Source organism: Piliocolobus tephrosceles, chromosome 13 (genome assembly GCF_002776525.5).
Source record: "Piliocolobus tephrosceles isolate RC106 chromosome 13, ASM277652v3, whole genome shotgun sequence".
Classification (NCBI taxonomy): Eukaryota; Metazoa; Chordata; class Mammalia; order Primates; family Cercopithecidae; genus Piliocolobus; species Piliocolobus tephrosceles.
Genome location: NC_045446.1, coordinates 271783 through 288148, shown reverse-complemented (window position 1 = coordinate 288148; position 16366 = coordinate 271783). Strand labels below are relative to the sequence as shown.

Genomic DNA, 16366 nt, shown 5'->3' with positions numbered 1-16366 from the left:
TATCCACCGGAGTGTGTCCTCAGAGGATGTACCCTCCGTGCCTCAGTTTCCTCATGTCTAAATGGGGGAGCTTCTGACCTCCAAGGACATCATGAAAATTAAGTGAACAACGCACTTAAAGCATGTTGCCCAGGACTTGCCTCCATGAAACATAAACTATTTGTGCCCTAAAGAAATGAAAAGGCAAGTCACAAACTCGGAGAAAATATTCACAATACACGTATCTGATAAAACTTTGTAGGCCACACACGTCTGCAGTCCCCATACTTTGGGAGGCTGAGACAGGAGGATTGCTTGAGCCCAGGCGTTCAGGACCAGACTGGGTAACACAGTGAGACCCCATCTCTATAAAAAATTAGCCGGGCATGACGAGGGCACCTGCAGTCCCAGCTACTCGGGAGGCGGTAGATTCGCTTGAGCCCAGGTCGAGGCTGCAGTGAGCTAGGATGATTGTGCCACTGCACTCCAGCCTGGGAGACAGAGCAAGATCTCTCTCAAAAAAACAAAACAAAACAAAAGACTTTTTTTGTTTTTTGTTTTGTTTTTTTTTTTTGAGGTGGAGTCTCGCTCTGTCGCCCGGGCTGGAGTGCAGTGGCCGGATCTCAGCTCACTGCAAGCTCCGCCTCCCGGATTTACGCCATTCTCCTGCCTCAGCCTCCCGAGTAGCTGGGACTACAGGCGCCCGCCACCTCGCCCGGCTAGTTTTTGTATTTTTAGTAGAGACGAGGTTTCACCGTGTTAGCCAGGATGGTCTCGATCTCCTGACCTCGTGATCCGCCCATCTCGGCCTCCCAAAGTGCTGGGATTACAGGCTTGAGCCACCGTGCCCGGCCACAAAAGACTTTTTATCCAGAATTTATAAAGAACTCATACAGCTCAATAAAAAATTTAGTGAAAAAATAGGCAAATAATTGAACATACACCTCACAAGGAAAACATTCAAATGGCCAATAAGCACATGACAAATGAGGAGCATCACTGGTCACCGTGAAAGCAAATCCAAGCCATGACACAACATAAGTACACATCTGCTAGAAGGGCTGAAGTTAAAAGCAGCACAACGCCAAGGGCTGGTGAGGTCTCAGAGCGAGATGCTCACGCACTGCAGGTGGGACTGCAAAAAGGCACAGAAGAGACCTACGTCCACCATCCAGCCAGCCACACACTCCCAAATGTGGACCTGAGAAGATGAAAACACAGGTCCAGCCAGACTTACACGCAGATGTTTCAGGTATAATAGCCTAAAACGGGAAACGAGCCAAAACTCTATCAGTGGACGAAAGGCTGTGGTCCCTCCGTACTGCGGAGCACTGCTCAGCACTCAGAGGAACATGCTGCTGACAACGGCCTCCACGTGGACGGATCTCAAAGACACGCCACTTGGGAGGCCCAGGCAGGAGGACTGTTTTGGGCCAGGAGCTCAAGACCAGCCAGGGCAACATCGTGAACATCATGAGATCCCATCTCAAAAGATAAAAAAAGAGAAAGAAAAAGAGGCTACAGAAGCTAGGCACAGAAGAAACCTCCCATCTGCTGCCAGCCACACCCAACTCAAGGAAGAGTTTGCATCCACGAAAAGCAGACTGCAGCGGAGACACGGGCCTTCTGGGTGATGGAATGTTCCAGCGAGTGTGGCTGTGGTGGCACACGGACGTGTCACCTGAAAATGGGTGCTGTACGGAATGCACCCACGCCTGGATTCAGCCAGTTTCATGAAGAGCCAGGGTAGAGCTGCAGGAGTGCAGGTGGGGGCTCCAGGCGAGACCCTGGCCAGAGTCCACCTGTGCTCGGAATACTGCCCTTTTTCTCATTTTTAATCCTAATTAATCTTGCACATTTACTCCACATTAATTTTAATCCATATTAGTTTGAACAGCAGTTTGGCAAGTTGACACAAATGATTCCATTAGGATTTCGACTGGAGTGGAATTGAATTTACAAAGTAGTGTGAGGAGAACTGCTGGGTGACTAACATTTAGGATTCCCATTCATGAGACACGGACTATTTCTCCATTTACTTAGCAGTTGTTTTACGCCCACCCGGTTATGTTAAGCGGACTAGCCCTGTGGGGAAAAGAGAGATCAGACTGTTACTGTGTCTATGTAGAAAGAAGCAGACATGAGAGACTGCATTTTGTTCTGTACTAAGAACAATTCTGTAACCCAAGCCCCAGCCCTGTGCTCCCAGAGACTTGTGCTGTGTTGACTCAAGGTTTAATGGATTTAGGGCTATGTAGGATGTGCTTTGTTAAAAAAGTGCTTGAAGGCAGTATGCCTGTTAAAAGTTATCACCATTCTCTAATCCCAAGCACCCAGGGACACAATACGCTGCGGAAGGAAGGCCACAGGGATCTCTGCCCAGGAAAGCCAGGTATTGTCCGAGGTTTCCGAGGTTTCTCCCCGTGCAATAGCCTGAGATACGGCCTCGTGGGAAGGGAAAGACCTGACTGTCGCCCAGCCCGACACCGTAAAGGGTCTGTGCTGAGGAGGATGAGTCAAAGAGGAGGGCCTCTTTGCAACTGAGATACAGGAAGGCATCTGTCTCCTGTTGGTCCCTGGGCAATGGAATGCCTGGGTGTAAAACCTGATTGTGTGTTCTGTTGACTGAGATAGGAGAAAACTGCCTTAGGGCTGGAGGTGAGTGTGCAACACTGCTCTTCATGCCCCAGATGTTTATGTATGTGCACATCAAAGCACAGCCCCTTTTCTTAACCGTGTCTATGACACAAAGACATCTGTTCACATGTTTTCCTGCTGACCCTCTCCCCACTGTACCCTCTTGTCCTGCCACGTCCCCTACCCCTCTCTGAGATGGGAAAGATAATGATAAAAAGTACTGAGGGAACTGAGACCGGTGCCTGGCGTGGGTCCTCGGGTCCTCTGTATGCTGAGCACCAGTCCCCTGGGCCCACTTTTCTTTCTCTATACTTTGTCTCTGTTTCTTTTTCTTTTCTCAAGTTTCTCATTCCACCTGACGAGAAACACCCACAGGTGTGTGTGTGGCGGGAGGGCTGGCCCCCTTCAAGCCCCAAGTGAAGAAAACAGAATGAATTCTTCTTTTCTGAGACAGGGTCTGGCTCCATCGCCTAGGCTGGAGTGAGGTGGTGTGATCTTGGCTCACTGCAACCTCCCGCTCCTGGGCTTAAGCTATCCTCCTACCTCAGCCTCCTGAGTAGCTGGGACTACAGGCACGCACCACCATGCCCAGCTAATTTTTGTATTTTTAGTGGACATGGGGTTTCACCATGTTGGCCAGGCTGGAATTTTTTGTCTTTTTTGTACAGATGGGGTCTTGCCATGTTGGCCAGGTTGGATTTTTTTGTATTTTTCGTAGAGACGGGGTCTTGCCATGTTTTCCAGGCTGGTCTCAAACTCATGAACCCAAGTGATCTGCCTGCCTTGGCCTCCCAAAGTGCTGGGATTACAGGCATAAAAGTGAATTCTTCTGCCATATTTTACAATCCTAGGCATTTAAGACAACCAGAGGTAAATAAAGGTTTCATTGTAACTATCAACCACCTTTTTTAAAAATATATTTGCATTTGAGTCCTAAGCCACGAGGAGACTGCAGGGCACCTCAGCCTCCCCGCTGAGCTCAGTACACTGGGGCCCTTCAGAGACCTGCCCACAATCACAGCAGAGGACCCATTTCAGAAGGCCCTCGTAGACCTCCATTCCTAAGGGTGCCTGGATTTGGCAACCCAGAAACTCACTCTCTGCTGAACACTACACTTACAGAACGCGTCTTCCTGGAGACAGCCCTTTAGGGGAAAGGGGCTGGGGCTCAGCTGGGGCCCAGGAATCCCCTGGCCTGCCCCTCCATGAGGCCCACCCTTTCCTCCATACAGGTGACATCAGATTTCGGTGAGAAGAGTAAGAGGACCCCGGTTAGGATAAGAAGAGTCAGGAGTGTTTGGGGGCAGGTGCCGTGGCTCACACCTGTAATTCCAGAGCTTTGGGAGGCTGAGGCAGGAGGATCAACTGAGCCCAGGAGTTGGAGACCAGCTCGGGCAACATAGTGAGACCCTGTTTCTACCCAAAAATAAATAATTAAATAACTGGGCGTGGTGGCATGTGTCTGGCCCCAGCTACTTGGGAGGAGGCAGGGTGAAGGGAGATTACTTCGGCCCAGGAGTTGGGGGCCACAGTGAGCTGAGATCACATCCCTGCACTCCAGCCTGGGTGACAGAGTGAGATCCTGTCTCAAAAAAAAAAAAAAAAAAAAAAAAGAAAGAATAAAAGAAAGAAAGAAAAACAAACCAAAAACAAGCAGTGTTTAGATCACAAAGCCACTGATGTGATGACAAGCAGGAGCGTGGTGGCTCTGGCTGTGTAGCCCGGGCCAGGGCACCCTCATGCAGTGTGCGTGGTGCCTGCAGGCAAGTCAGGGGCCGGTAAGTGACACTGTGCAGGTCATACAGCAAGGCGGGCGGCGGGGCCCGGAGCCTCCTGGACACTCGGCCATCACAGCCATTCCCTGAGCCTCCGTCCCAGCCGCACCCCGGAGAAGGCACAGCCTGCCTTCCTGAGCCTTCCTTCCAGGGGAGTGAGACCAACACAGGCGGGCTAAGAAACCCTACACGTTATAGAGAAAAACAAGAGGGATGGGAGTGATTAGGGAGGTTAAAACAGCTATTTTTGTTGCAAAGCCAGGTCCCAGTAAAACCATGCCAGGAGGGCTCGTGGCCTGGGAGGCATCTCCGGAGACCACAGCAAGGAAGGAGCATGAGGAGCAAGCAGTCTTGAGCTCAGCCTCCATCCCCAGCAGTTCAGAGAAACAGCAGGGACCTCTCCAAAGGGTGCACATGGCTGAAGTGACCTTCGGAGGAGCAGGGACAGCCTCATCCTGGGGCTTCCTGACAAGGCCCATCTTGTAAGAAGAACAAGGTCGAGGGGCCCCAGACACCCAGAACCCTGCTGAGGACCCACAGCGCAGACGGACAGGGTGTGGTGTGCACGGGAGCAGGACGTTGCCTGGCTGGAGTGCAGGTGCCGGACAGGAGCCTGTTGTGAGGGACGCCTCCAGTGGGGAAGCTAACGGGGCCTCCACAGGACCCTGCCTTGGAACCACATGGCCGCCCCACGTGAGGGGTTCTCACTCTGGGCAGTAACGTCTATAAGAAAACAGGGGTGAAGGAGCCCCAGCCTAAGGGAGTCTCACTGTGGAAGAGACGACAGCCCATCCACCTGCCCAGATGCAGAATGGGAGACCCAGAAGCTAGATCAACGTGAGGACACCACTCACCCCTGTTCTGCAAGAGACCAGCAGGACCCAGAGGAAACCCCTCGCCATCTCCACGTGGGCTCAGGAAGAAGATGGGAACAACCAGGCCTCAGGGACACCCAGAATGCCACCACGCTACACACAGACCCACCGGAGGAGGAGGCTGCTGCGCTTGGCCCCACCCTGACCCTCAGACGTGCCTGCACCTCAGTCAGCGTCTGCCAGATACAGCACAGGCTCCAAGTCACATGCAGGATCTCAGGAATAAACACAAAGCTTGAGGGGTGGGGCAAGCAGCCGGTGTCCCTACAGCACACAAAGACAGGATCACACGCTAACACAAGTTAAAATTAAAACTTGACTTTGGTTTTTCTTTTTGAGATGGAATCTTGCTTGCTCTGTCACCCAGGCTGGAGGGCAGTGGCGCGATCTCCACCTCCCGGGTTCAAGCAATTCTCCTGCCTCAGCCTCATCATGCCCGGCTAATTTTTGTATTTTTAGTAGAGACTGGGTTTCACCATATTGGCCAGGCTGGTCTCAAACTCCTAACCTCCTGATCCACCCACCTCGGCCTCCCAAAGTGCTGGGATTACAGGTGGGACACTTGACTTCTGTAATACGACTTTCCATGACAGAGACCTTCCTGTGGTTTCTAAAGTGGCCACCAACCCAACACTCAGTCCTTGTGTAGCCCAGGGAAACTCTGATCATTAATCAACTCTAACCCAACACCATCTTTCCATTTCCCCAAAACACAGAGATTACCTGAAATATAAAGATAACCCTTTGTCCCTTCAGGTAAATGTGCACAGTCATTGAGGGGGCCACTGCGTGCCCAGCACCCTCTTGGCCCTGGGGAAGCAGAAATGGGAAGACAGAGGACCCAACGGGAGGGGAGGCAGAGGGTTAGGGACCCAGAGAAAGGGCACAGCAGCCCTGCAGGAGGACACATCTCAAAGCTGCTCAAATCCAATGCTCCTGGAAAGTAAGATCCGTATGAGTGAGTTCTGGTCCTTGTGCTACACACAGCATGATGTCCACACATCTTGGAAGTGACAGAGTGCTGCTCAAGATAGCACAAGACTCTAAAGGCAGACTCCCGTGTCCCTCTCAGGATGCCAGTCCTGTTCAACGGCTCCTCCCACCCCCCTGCTGTCTGGGCAGACTCCCCGGGAAGGTGCGGCTCCTGTGATCAGACACAGAACAGAGCTGTGATAAATCCTGGGAATTCAGCCACTTCACTAGGGTGAGGGCATGGGGACAGCTGGCTCCCTGCCACGGGGAATGGAAAAGACCCAGCTGCCTCCTTGGAGATGGCCACTCTCATGCCCACTCTCATGGTGTGCAGGAAGGCCAAGACCAAGAGGAAAACGCCAAGGAAAGGTCATGCCCAGATGGGCTGCTCAAGGCCTGTGAGAGGCTCCTGGACTGGGCACTGGCCCTCCTGGCTCTGACCAGCAAGACCAGAAAGACTTCATCTGGCTACGTGTGCCTCCCAGGTATAGGCAAAGCTGGGAAAGCCCCAATCCGGGACAATGGAGAAAGGCATCTTCCAGAAACCTGGGGTATCTGAAGGTCAGAGGTCACCCCACACACAAAGTCCTGGGGTCACTGAGAAGGCTCATTCGAGGCGCCTATTCCGAGACATAAACATAAAAACTCTCAGAACATCACAGTGGTCCCCGGCGGGAGCTGACCAGCAAGTGTGGTCATCCAAAGCTGCTTCAGCGTCTTCCACAGACAGGAGACAACATTCACAGGCATCTCACCAGGTAAGGGGTCTCCAAGTGCTCTCCCAAACAATTTCCAGACCACACGAGCTGCCACGTCTTCACACAGCGCTTCTCAGAGTCTGTGGATCTAAACGTTTTTCTCTGGATGTTCCCCACAATTGTCCTTGTTACCCTGAATGAATCTAGAGAAGAGCTCAGCCTCGGGCTCCCAGGGCCAGGTGAGCCCTGAATCTAACTGCAAGCCCTATCCCTACGGCTGATAAGCAATCACAGGGAAACAAAATTCACACACGGCAGCCATCACTGGCTGGAGGAAGTGCACCCATCCTTGAAAATGAACGCCCTGGCTGGGTGTGGTGGCTCACGCCTGTAATCCCAGCATTCTGGGAGGCTGAGGCGGGAGGATCACTTGAGGCCAGGAGTTCAAGACCAGCCTGGGCAACACAGGGGGACCCTGTTTCTATTGAAAATAAATAAATAAATAAATAAATACAAATGAATAAAAAATAAAAAGTAAAATTATCTAAAACACAAAATTAGAGTTAAAAAAATGCCAGCACAGCAAATCAGTACAGGTGGACTCGAGGTCAGTACAAGGCTCTGCAGGTAAACAGAATTCTCACCAGGCAGGCATTGAGTTACCTGCCATGCGGAAGCATAAAGCTCCTGCCTCTGCACAGGGAAGGGAGGAGGTGCAGTAAGAATCTGCCCCATGCGTCTCTACAGGGACAGGGTCGAGCGGAAAGCCAGAGCCAGAGCCACCCACCCAGAAGACCCAGGAAGGAGGTGCCTGGACCAGCCAGCCCCACTGCACCCACTCCTGGAGAGCCCTCCTGACCCCCTTGGCCTCCTGACAGGCAAGCTCTGCTATGCCCAGGCGTCTGTGTTCCAAATACCCCTTGAGGGCAGGGACCACTGGTCTGTGCTTCTAAAGAGCCCCGCACCTCCTACCTTTGAGCTGCTGCTGTTGCTTCCCTGGTACTGGGTGGGCTTGTGTGTGCCCCCCGGCTTCCGCCACACTCAGCACCCCTCCGGCCAGCACATTTTGTGCCTTCTGAAGTTCCATGCCTGTGCCAGAATCTAAGCTTGTTTAGTTCTCTGCTGTGTCCCGTAGAACGGTAACTGACACAGTAGGGGTCCCCAAAATGTGCCGAACGGCCAAATGAGAAACAAGGAGAGCCAGTCCAGTCTTCTTGCTCCAGGACCTCAGAGACTCCGGTGGTCCCCAGCTGTGCTGTGCGAGGACAGCCTGAAGGGGTGTGGCAGGGCACCTGATGGAGAGGCCTGATGTCCACAGGGCCGGGAGGCCAGAGGGTCCAGGTGGCAGACACCCTATCTCCTCTCCCTCCTGAGAGCCCCACAGCCACCTGGTGCATTCATCTCCCCAGAGGAGAGCTCCGAGGCCCCCCGCACAACAGCAGCTGCCCACACCTCACGGAAGACCCTGAGTGGGGCCTCCTCCACCCTAACCCACTATCCCACCACTTGGACAGTCTCTCCAGAGCTTCGGCTGCCGGTGACAGGCCAGGGCCAGTGAAGTCTCTGTGGTGGTGCCTTCCCCTGACATGTCCCTTACTCCTCCATCAGGCTCTCTCACCCCTCAGATTTGCTCTCCGACCATCCCACAGCACGGTTCTCTTGGAAGCATCCATAAAGCCTTCCTTCCACTGCTGGCCGCAGGCGCCTGTCTCCCACACGCTTTCCTGGGGCGGACGCCACCTCTACTGCCCCTGTGCCCCCGGGCCTTCCACAGGATGGGAACTGGGCACCTTGCAGTCAAGAAAAGCCAAACCCTCCTCTCACGAAGCCTGCTTTCAGGACGGCTTGATTCTTCTCACAGAAGAGCATGGGCAAAGGGCCAGCCCAGGGTCGCAGCCATCGGGAGGAGGACCGGCGCCTGGAGCCTGTCTGGACACAGAGTGCCACACTCCAGCTGCTCCCGGGGGCCTCTTCCTTCTCCACCCCCATTAAAGGCAGAGTGGCGGACAGGGGGACCCCAAGGTTTAGCTGGGGCTGAGTTGTGCAGGGAGGAGGCGCTGGCCCCGCTAAGGGCAACTGAGGAGAGAAACAGAGCCTTGATTCGACGAACACCGACTACATTCCTGAAGCACGCACAACACTGCGAATCAACACGATGGCCACGTGGGGTCGGGGGCGACACGCTCGATGATTTCGTGCAGCCACAAGCACTGAGGAGCAACCACGGGCAGAATGACGGGGGACACAGGCGAAGCTTGGACCGCAGGACAGAGAACGCGATTCTGGGGTGACGCTGGAGGCGAGTGGCGGGGAGGGGGTCAGGATCGCAGAACCGCGCGGTCAGAGGCAAGGCGGGCAGGGGAGGGCGGCGAGAGAGACGCAAAGCGGCCGCAGGGAGGGTCTGCCCAGGGTCTCCCCCACCTACAGCGCCGCCCTCCGCCCTCCGTCAGACCCGGCGTCGGGAGCTCGGTCCGGCCGCTCCCCGGGACCCGGGGGGCGGTGCTGCCACACCCTCGAATCCCTGGCCGCAGCCCCGGACTCCAAGACGGCGGGAGGGCGCTGCCGGGGACCCCCAGGCCGAGGACACCCTCGCCGCCCCGCAGCCGCCCCCCGCCCCTCACCAGAAGAAGGTGTTGGTGCCGTCGTCGTAGACCTCGGACTCGGTGCTGCGGCGGCCCGCGCCCGGCCCGGTGGCTCGGCCGGCAGACGGCACGTCAGGCGGTTCCTCCAGCGAGGCCTTGCCCGCGGGCACCGGGGACTCGGGCCGCGGACCCCCGGCGTCCCTGCGCTCGCCCCTCCGCATGGCGTTTCGGCCCGGAGCCGCTCCGCTCGGCCCCTCGACCCCACGCACACCGGGTCACCGGCTAGAGGACGCACCGCCCACAGCGCGAGGAGCGCCGGGAAGGGGTCGCGGCGCTGGCCCGCGGGGTCTCAGGAGAGCGGCGTGGGGCTGGCCAGGAAAGGGTGTGCGGTGCATTGTGGGGCTTGTAGTCCGCGCGGGGCATACTGGGCCTCGTGATCCGACGTCGCCAGTTGGACGCAGTGCTTGCTGGGAAGGATGCCGCCTGGTTGCCAGGAAACCAGAGCCGGACCGCCCTGCGGCTGAGGTCGCGGGAACGAAGCTGCGGGTGGCGCGGGTCTCGCCAAGGCCGCCAGAGCTTCGAGGTAACCACAGACATCCCCGGCGGCCTGGCCCCAGTCCCTCCACTCCTTCGCCCCTTCCTCGCCGACAGATCCCGGAGCCCAGCCCCGTTCTCCTTTTGGGGCGCTTCTCGATCCTTCACACCAAGCGATCTGGGTCATTCTTTTCCGCCGCCCGGACTGGAGTGCAATGGCAAGATCTCCGCTCACTGCAACCTCAGCCTCCCGGGTTCAAGCGATTCTCTTGTCTCAGCTTCCCGAGTAGCTGGGATTACAGGTGCCCGCCACCAGGCCCTGCTAATTTTTGTATTTTTAGTAGAGACGGGGTTTCACTATGTTGGCCAGGCTGGTCTCGAATTCCTGATCTTGTGATCTGCAACCTCGGCCTCCCAAAGTGCTGGGATTACAGGCGTGAGCCACCGCGCCCGGACCGATCTGGGTCATTCTTTCGCGGGATCGCGCGAAATTGGGCGGCGAGAATAGTGCGGACATGCTGGTTTTGGTTGAGCCAAATTGTTGACATGGTACCCCGCAAAAAAATTAGCTCTTGAGCCACTTTGAAAAGCAGTGTGGCAGCTCCTCAAACATGGAAACACGTGTCCACGCCAAACTTACACACAGCGCTCATGGCTGCAGCATTTTGATAACAGCGGCATGTTATTAGCGGTAGAGGAGCGAAGCATGCGCTTCTACGGCACGGCTGGACCTTGAAAACATTATGCTAGGCAGGCCGGGCGCGGCGGCGCACGCCTGTCATCCCAGCATTTTGGGAGGCCGAGGCGGGCAGATCACTTGAGGTCAGAAGTTCGAGACCAGCCTAGGCAAAATGGTGAAACCCCATCTTTACTAAAAATACAAAAATTAGCCGGGCATTGTGGCGCAAAAATACAAAAATTAGCCGGGCGTTGTGGCGGACGCTTGTAATCCCAGCTACTCAGGAGGCTTAGGTGGGAGAATCCCTTGAACCCAGGAGGCGGAGCTTGCAGTGAGCTGAGATTGTGCCACTGCACTCCAGCCTGGGCGACAGAGGGAGACTCCGTCTCAAAAAAAAAAAAAAAAAGAAAGAAAAAGAAAAAATATTATGCTAGGTGAAAGAAGCCCGTCACAGGAGACTACGCCTTTTGTGATCCATTTGTATGCAATGTCCAGGAAACGCAAATCCATGAAGACAGAAATTAGATGAGTTTTCACCGGGGGCTGGGGAAGGGGTAATAAGGAGCGACTACAAAGGGTAGCAGGTTTCTTTTGGGGCGATGAAAATGCTGTAAAATTGACCTCGGCTCCTATCTGTGAATGTCCTAAAAACCACTGAACTGTTTTCTCGAAACGAGTTGAATGGGTGAACTGCATGGTATGTGAAGTATATCTCACACCAACTTTATTGAAATATAACTCACATACTAAATACATAAACATATTTGCGGGGCTCCTGCACAGCCACGCCCAGCAGGGATGGGGCCTGTGACAGGACCTTCACCCCAGCTCCTGACACACAAGGCTGGGCAGTGCGGGACGCGCTGGCCCCAAGAGGCGTGCTGTTGGGCCTCCCCAGGCCTGGCCCCCGCCCCAGGCCCTGGCCCCGTCCAGCTGGGGTCGGCTGAGTGGCCAGGGCAGCCAGCTCCCGCCCATGCCATCTTTCCAGCAATCACCCGACCGGCCTGGTGCCCTGTAAACCATCCTTCAGGTCCCCTCCCAGACCTCTTCCCATCCCAGCCGGTGGCGCTCACATTCCAGGCGCCCTCTCGGTGGTGTTGGGGTCATTTCCTGCGTATGAGTGTTCCCTCAAACTGCAGAGAGCCCTCCTTCCGTCCCTCCAGGGTGCAGAGGCCGGGGCGGGGAGATGTACCGGCCCCACTGGGGTCCCTGGCCCCAAAGACGCTGTGCGCGAGGCGGCCTCGCAATGACGCTCTGGCCAGTCGGTTCGGGGGCGGGGCCGGGGCGCGTGAGGGGCGGGGCCGAGGATGGGGCCTGTGGGCGGGGCCTTGGGACCCGGAGTAGCGTGATCTGGAAGGCGGGGCCCTGCCAGACCGCGCGGTCCCGGGCGCGCAGACCACGTGTTTGTTGCCTATCACTACAGAGCTCTGGCCAAGTGCCAAGTAGAATTCCCAACGCTTTGTAAATGCTAACTATTGTGATCTTTTAGTTTTTTTTTTAAACAGAGTCTCATTCTGTCACCCAGGCTGGAGTGCAATGGCACGATCTCGGCTCACTGCAACCTCCGCCTCTCGGGTTCAAGTGATTCTCCTGCCTCAGCCTCCGGAGTAGCTGTATTAAAGGCGCACCCACCACCATGCCGGGCTAATTTTTGTATTTTTAGTAGAGATGGGGTTTCACCAAGTTGGCCACGCTGGTCTTGAACTCCTGACCTCAGGGTGATTCGCCCACCTTGGCCTCCCAAAATGCTGGGATTATAGGCCTGAGCCACCGCGCCCGGCCAACTATTACGATCTTAACACACCCCTTAGGTTCCATTTTTGACTGTCGCTTAGAGATAAAAAAAGCTAAGGCAGAGAAAGGTTGGTGACAGCTACACCCACCTCTTTCCAGACCCCAGAGCCTCTACCCTGAACTCCTGCACTCTACAGGGAGCTCTCTACCTGCAGTTTTGCACCTGGCGTCTCATATCTGAGTCTCACATTACCCTGTCCCTGTCTTCACCCCAGCTGCATAAGTGCACCCACCCCCACCCAGGCATGCGTGGACTGGCAGAGTCCATTGCAAGACATGGGCCTGAGAGGCAGGGGTGAGGCCGGAGGTTTGTGGCTCAGGGAGCACCGTGGCTGGTGTTAGGAGGCAGTGGGGCAGCTTGGAGGACTTGGTTCTTTGAAATGCCAGAGCAGCAGAACTGGGGGTCCCCCGCCTGGGGAAGAGTGCACGGGACAGAAGCCTTCTTCAGCTGTGGAGATGCCCATCAAAAGCCTTAGGGCACTGGAACTTTTAAGAAAATGGTCAATTCCGGCCTTACCCAGGGACAGAGCTGGCCAGAGTCACATTTATGGTAGTAAATAGTGAATGTTGGCGAAATGCTTTCTAAAAATGCCCTTGCAAGGAAGGGAGAGGAAGCCCAGGAATTTCTAAAGTAACAATGCCTGTTATAATATTTCCCCTGGTGCGGTAAATCCGTAAAGGTGAGTGGATTACAGAAAACTTACCGTGCCACGCGCACACCTGTGACTGGGAGTTTTCTCCGGCTTGTTGGAGGGAGCGTGGACAGCAGGACTGCTCCCCAAGTCAAGAAGCTGGAACTGGTAGAAATTTAAGGCCTGGAGGTGTTGGGGAGGCAGCAGGGAGACCCAGTTGTCCCTGCAATGAAGACATGAGGGGTTTGGGTCCCCACCCCAATGCCAGCCTGGCGTGGCAGGCAAGGACGGCTTCAGGTGAACCTCAAGGGCAGAGGCCCATCTGGGAGAAGGTCTCCCCTACAGGAGCCTGAGGCTGGCGGTCACCTGCCAAGCACTGTCAGCCAAGAGGCTGGAGCCAGCAGGATGCTTGAGACCAGCCCGGAGAGAATACAGGGGCAGGTTCTCAGAGGCACCGACTCCTGCTGACCAAGAGGGGCTGCCTCCAAGCAGTGCTCTGGAGGAGGTATTAGTGTCTGTGGCCACGCCCAGGAGGCTGTGGGGTGGGGGAGGACAGGTCTCTGAGGGGCCCAGAGCAAAGGTAATGACAACTGGTGCTCACACCTGCCCGAGGGATTTCACCTGGGCGCTCCCTGGCCCTCGCCGGCTTTGTCATCCGGGCCAATCCACGGGTGGCTGCCATATCCCCCCGTTAAAAGGAGGCTTCAGGGATGGAGGAGCGGACTCTGCTGCACCTTGGGCTTCAGGGGCAGGCGGTCTGGTGGGCGGGGTCTTCTGAAGTGGGAGGAGGAAGGACAGAGGAGCAGGGTCCAGGGTCCACAGAGGAAGAGCAGGAGGCCTGCGGGGCCTTGGACCAAAGTTCTCTGCCAACGCAGGGCAGGGCCAACTGCCGGGACGTCCAGGTCAAACTCTTGCCTCTTAGGAGCTGCATTCAAACCCGGAAGCCAAGAGCGGGGCTGAGTGTGGGGGAAAGAAGGTTTAAAGCAATAGACTTGAATGTGGAAATAAAGCAAATTTAATAAGACAGTTTATTAAAGTGTTACGTGTTTGTGTTAGAAAATTTGAAAACAAACATAACGAAGAAAAGCATAATACACCATCCTTCATTGACATTGTTAAGCAAATGTAAATATCAAATATCAATCTACTCTTCCCATATTTTAATGCACCTTAGCTTAGTTTAAATAAACATTTTATACATGTTTGTGACAGGAGCATCAAACCACCATGGCACACGTTTACCCGTGTAACAAACCTGCACGTTTTGCACATGTATCCCAGAACTTAAAGTAAAAGAATATTAAAAAAAAAAATTAACCTCTGCCAAGTGCACTGGCTCATGCCTGTTATCCCAGCACTTTGGGAGGCCGAGGTGGGCAGATCACCTGAGGCCAGGAGTTTGAGACCAGCCTGGCCAACATGGCGAAACCCCATCCCTACAAAAAATACAAAATTAGCTAGGTGTGGTGGTACATGCCTATAATCCCAGTTACTCAGGAGGCTGAGACAGGAGAATCCCTTGAACCCGGGAGGCGGAGGTTGTGGTGAGCCGAGATCGCGCCACTGCACTCCAGCCTGGGCAACAGAGCAAGACTTTGCCTCAAAAAATAAAAAATAATAATCATAAATACATCTATTTTAATCTATAAAATTTTTTATACATTTGTAATCTATGTTTTTTTATTTAACAGTATAACATAAGCATTTTCCTATGTTCTCAAAAACTCTTTGAAAGTATAACTTCTAATGTCTGCTTAATCAGCATATAAATATGAATACCACGTTTTCGCTGATATTTTCCTATTGTTGAACATTAGTGGTTTACAATTTTTGCTGCAAATGACATATATACATATTTTCATTATTTTGCATTTTTTAGAACAGTTTACAAAAAGTTAGATTAATGGACCAAAGTCTAAACAATTTTAAGGCTCTTAATACGTATTATAGTTGAATTGCCTTCTGAAAGGGCTGTACTGGTTTTCTGTCCAGATAGGACTGGGTAGGGTCCCCCTCGCTCTCCACCCTTCACTGAATGTGAGGGAACTTCCACAACGGGTGAGGCCCGCAGCCAGCGCAGCCACCTCGGTGAGCTCTCTCCCCTGAGGCTGGACGAGCTGGCTTTGCAGCCAGGACTCTGGAAGTGACTGAGGATTTCTCAGGTGATGCCCAGGGAAGGTGTGGGGGGAGGAGGAACAGTTTCTGCAATGAAACTTGGAATGCTGAAAAAGTCATTGAAAAAGAGCACAGCAGCTGTGTGGACACTTGAAGTGACGCCTGAGTAACTCACATGACCTGCCAGCAGATTGCGTTAGCACAATGACAACCTGGGAATCCTGGGCAGGCTGAGTTGGGGACTGGGGAGTGACACCCGTCACGGACAGTGCAGGAGCTGGGCACGTGGATCTTGCGTGTAAGTTCCTCCCATGCTCAACAAGCCTTGCAGATTCTGTTTCTGAACTAGATCGAACTTGGCAGCTGTGACTCTCTGGTGAGACTGGTGGATGGTCCCTCTCCCGCTTACCCTGCTTTCTTCCCTGGGAAAAGAGCTCACATGCCCCAGGCTTCCTTGCCATAGAGTGTGGTCATGTGACTAACCATGTGACGGGTGGGGTGCCTACTTCACCCTTTCCTCTTCCCACTGGCTGGAACGTGGATGAGGTGACTGGAGCTTGAGCAGCCGTTTTGGACCAGGTGCTGGGACCATATGTTTAAGGCGGCACAGCAACAAGCTAAAGGCATTCTGGGTCTCTGATGACTGTAGTGCGGCCATGCTAGTCCAGGACTAGCCAACTTCGGATTTTTGTTTTGTTTTAAAGGCAGTCTTACTCTGTCACCCAGGCTGGAGTGCAGTGGTGTGATCTTGGCTCCCCGCAAGCTCTGCCTCCCAGGTTCAAGCGATTCTCCTGCCTCAGCCTCCCGAGTAGCTGGGACTACAGGCGTACACCACCATACCTGGCTAATTTTTGTATTTTTAGTAGAGACGGGGGTCTCACCATGTTGGCCAGGCTGGCCTCGAACTCCTGACCTCAGGTGATCCACCCACCTCGGCCTCCCAAAGTGCTGGGATTACAGGTGCGAGCCACCGCGCCCGGCCAACTCCAGATTTCACTTACAGGAGAAATACACAGCTTGTCGAAGCCACCACCATTCTGCACACAAATCTTCATGTGTCCCGTTTGGATTTACTCCATCTGAGTTCACAGGTC

The 16366-nt window shown here is 54.4% G+C and overlaps 1 protein-coding gene across 4 annotated transcripts in view; it reads right to left on the bottom strand.

Annotated features, from left to right (window-relative positions):
* PTDSS2 (phosphatidylserine synthase 2) overlaps positions 1-9916 on the bottom strand; it is a 34006-nt gene extending 24090 nt beyond the window's left edge. The window contains exon 1 of one of the 4 annotated variants that reach the window (XM_023183527.2): positions 9558-9916. In XM_023183527.2, the coding sequence (XP_023039295.1) occupies positions 9558-9739 (182 nt within the window). In that variant the 5' untranslated portion in view covers positions 9740-9916. Of the gene's footprint in view, positions 1-5989; positions 7355-7908; positions 9041-9557 lie in introns of those variants that run through there. The other 3 variants (XM_023183525.1, XM_023183526.3, XM_023183529.3) reach the window with 3 other exon arrangements.
* Positions 9917-16366: the final 6450 nt, after the last annotated feature.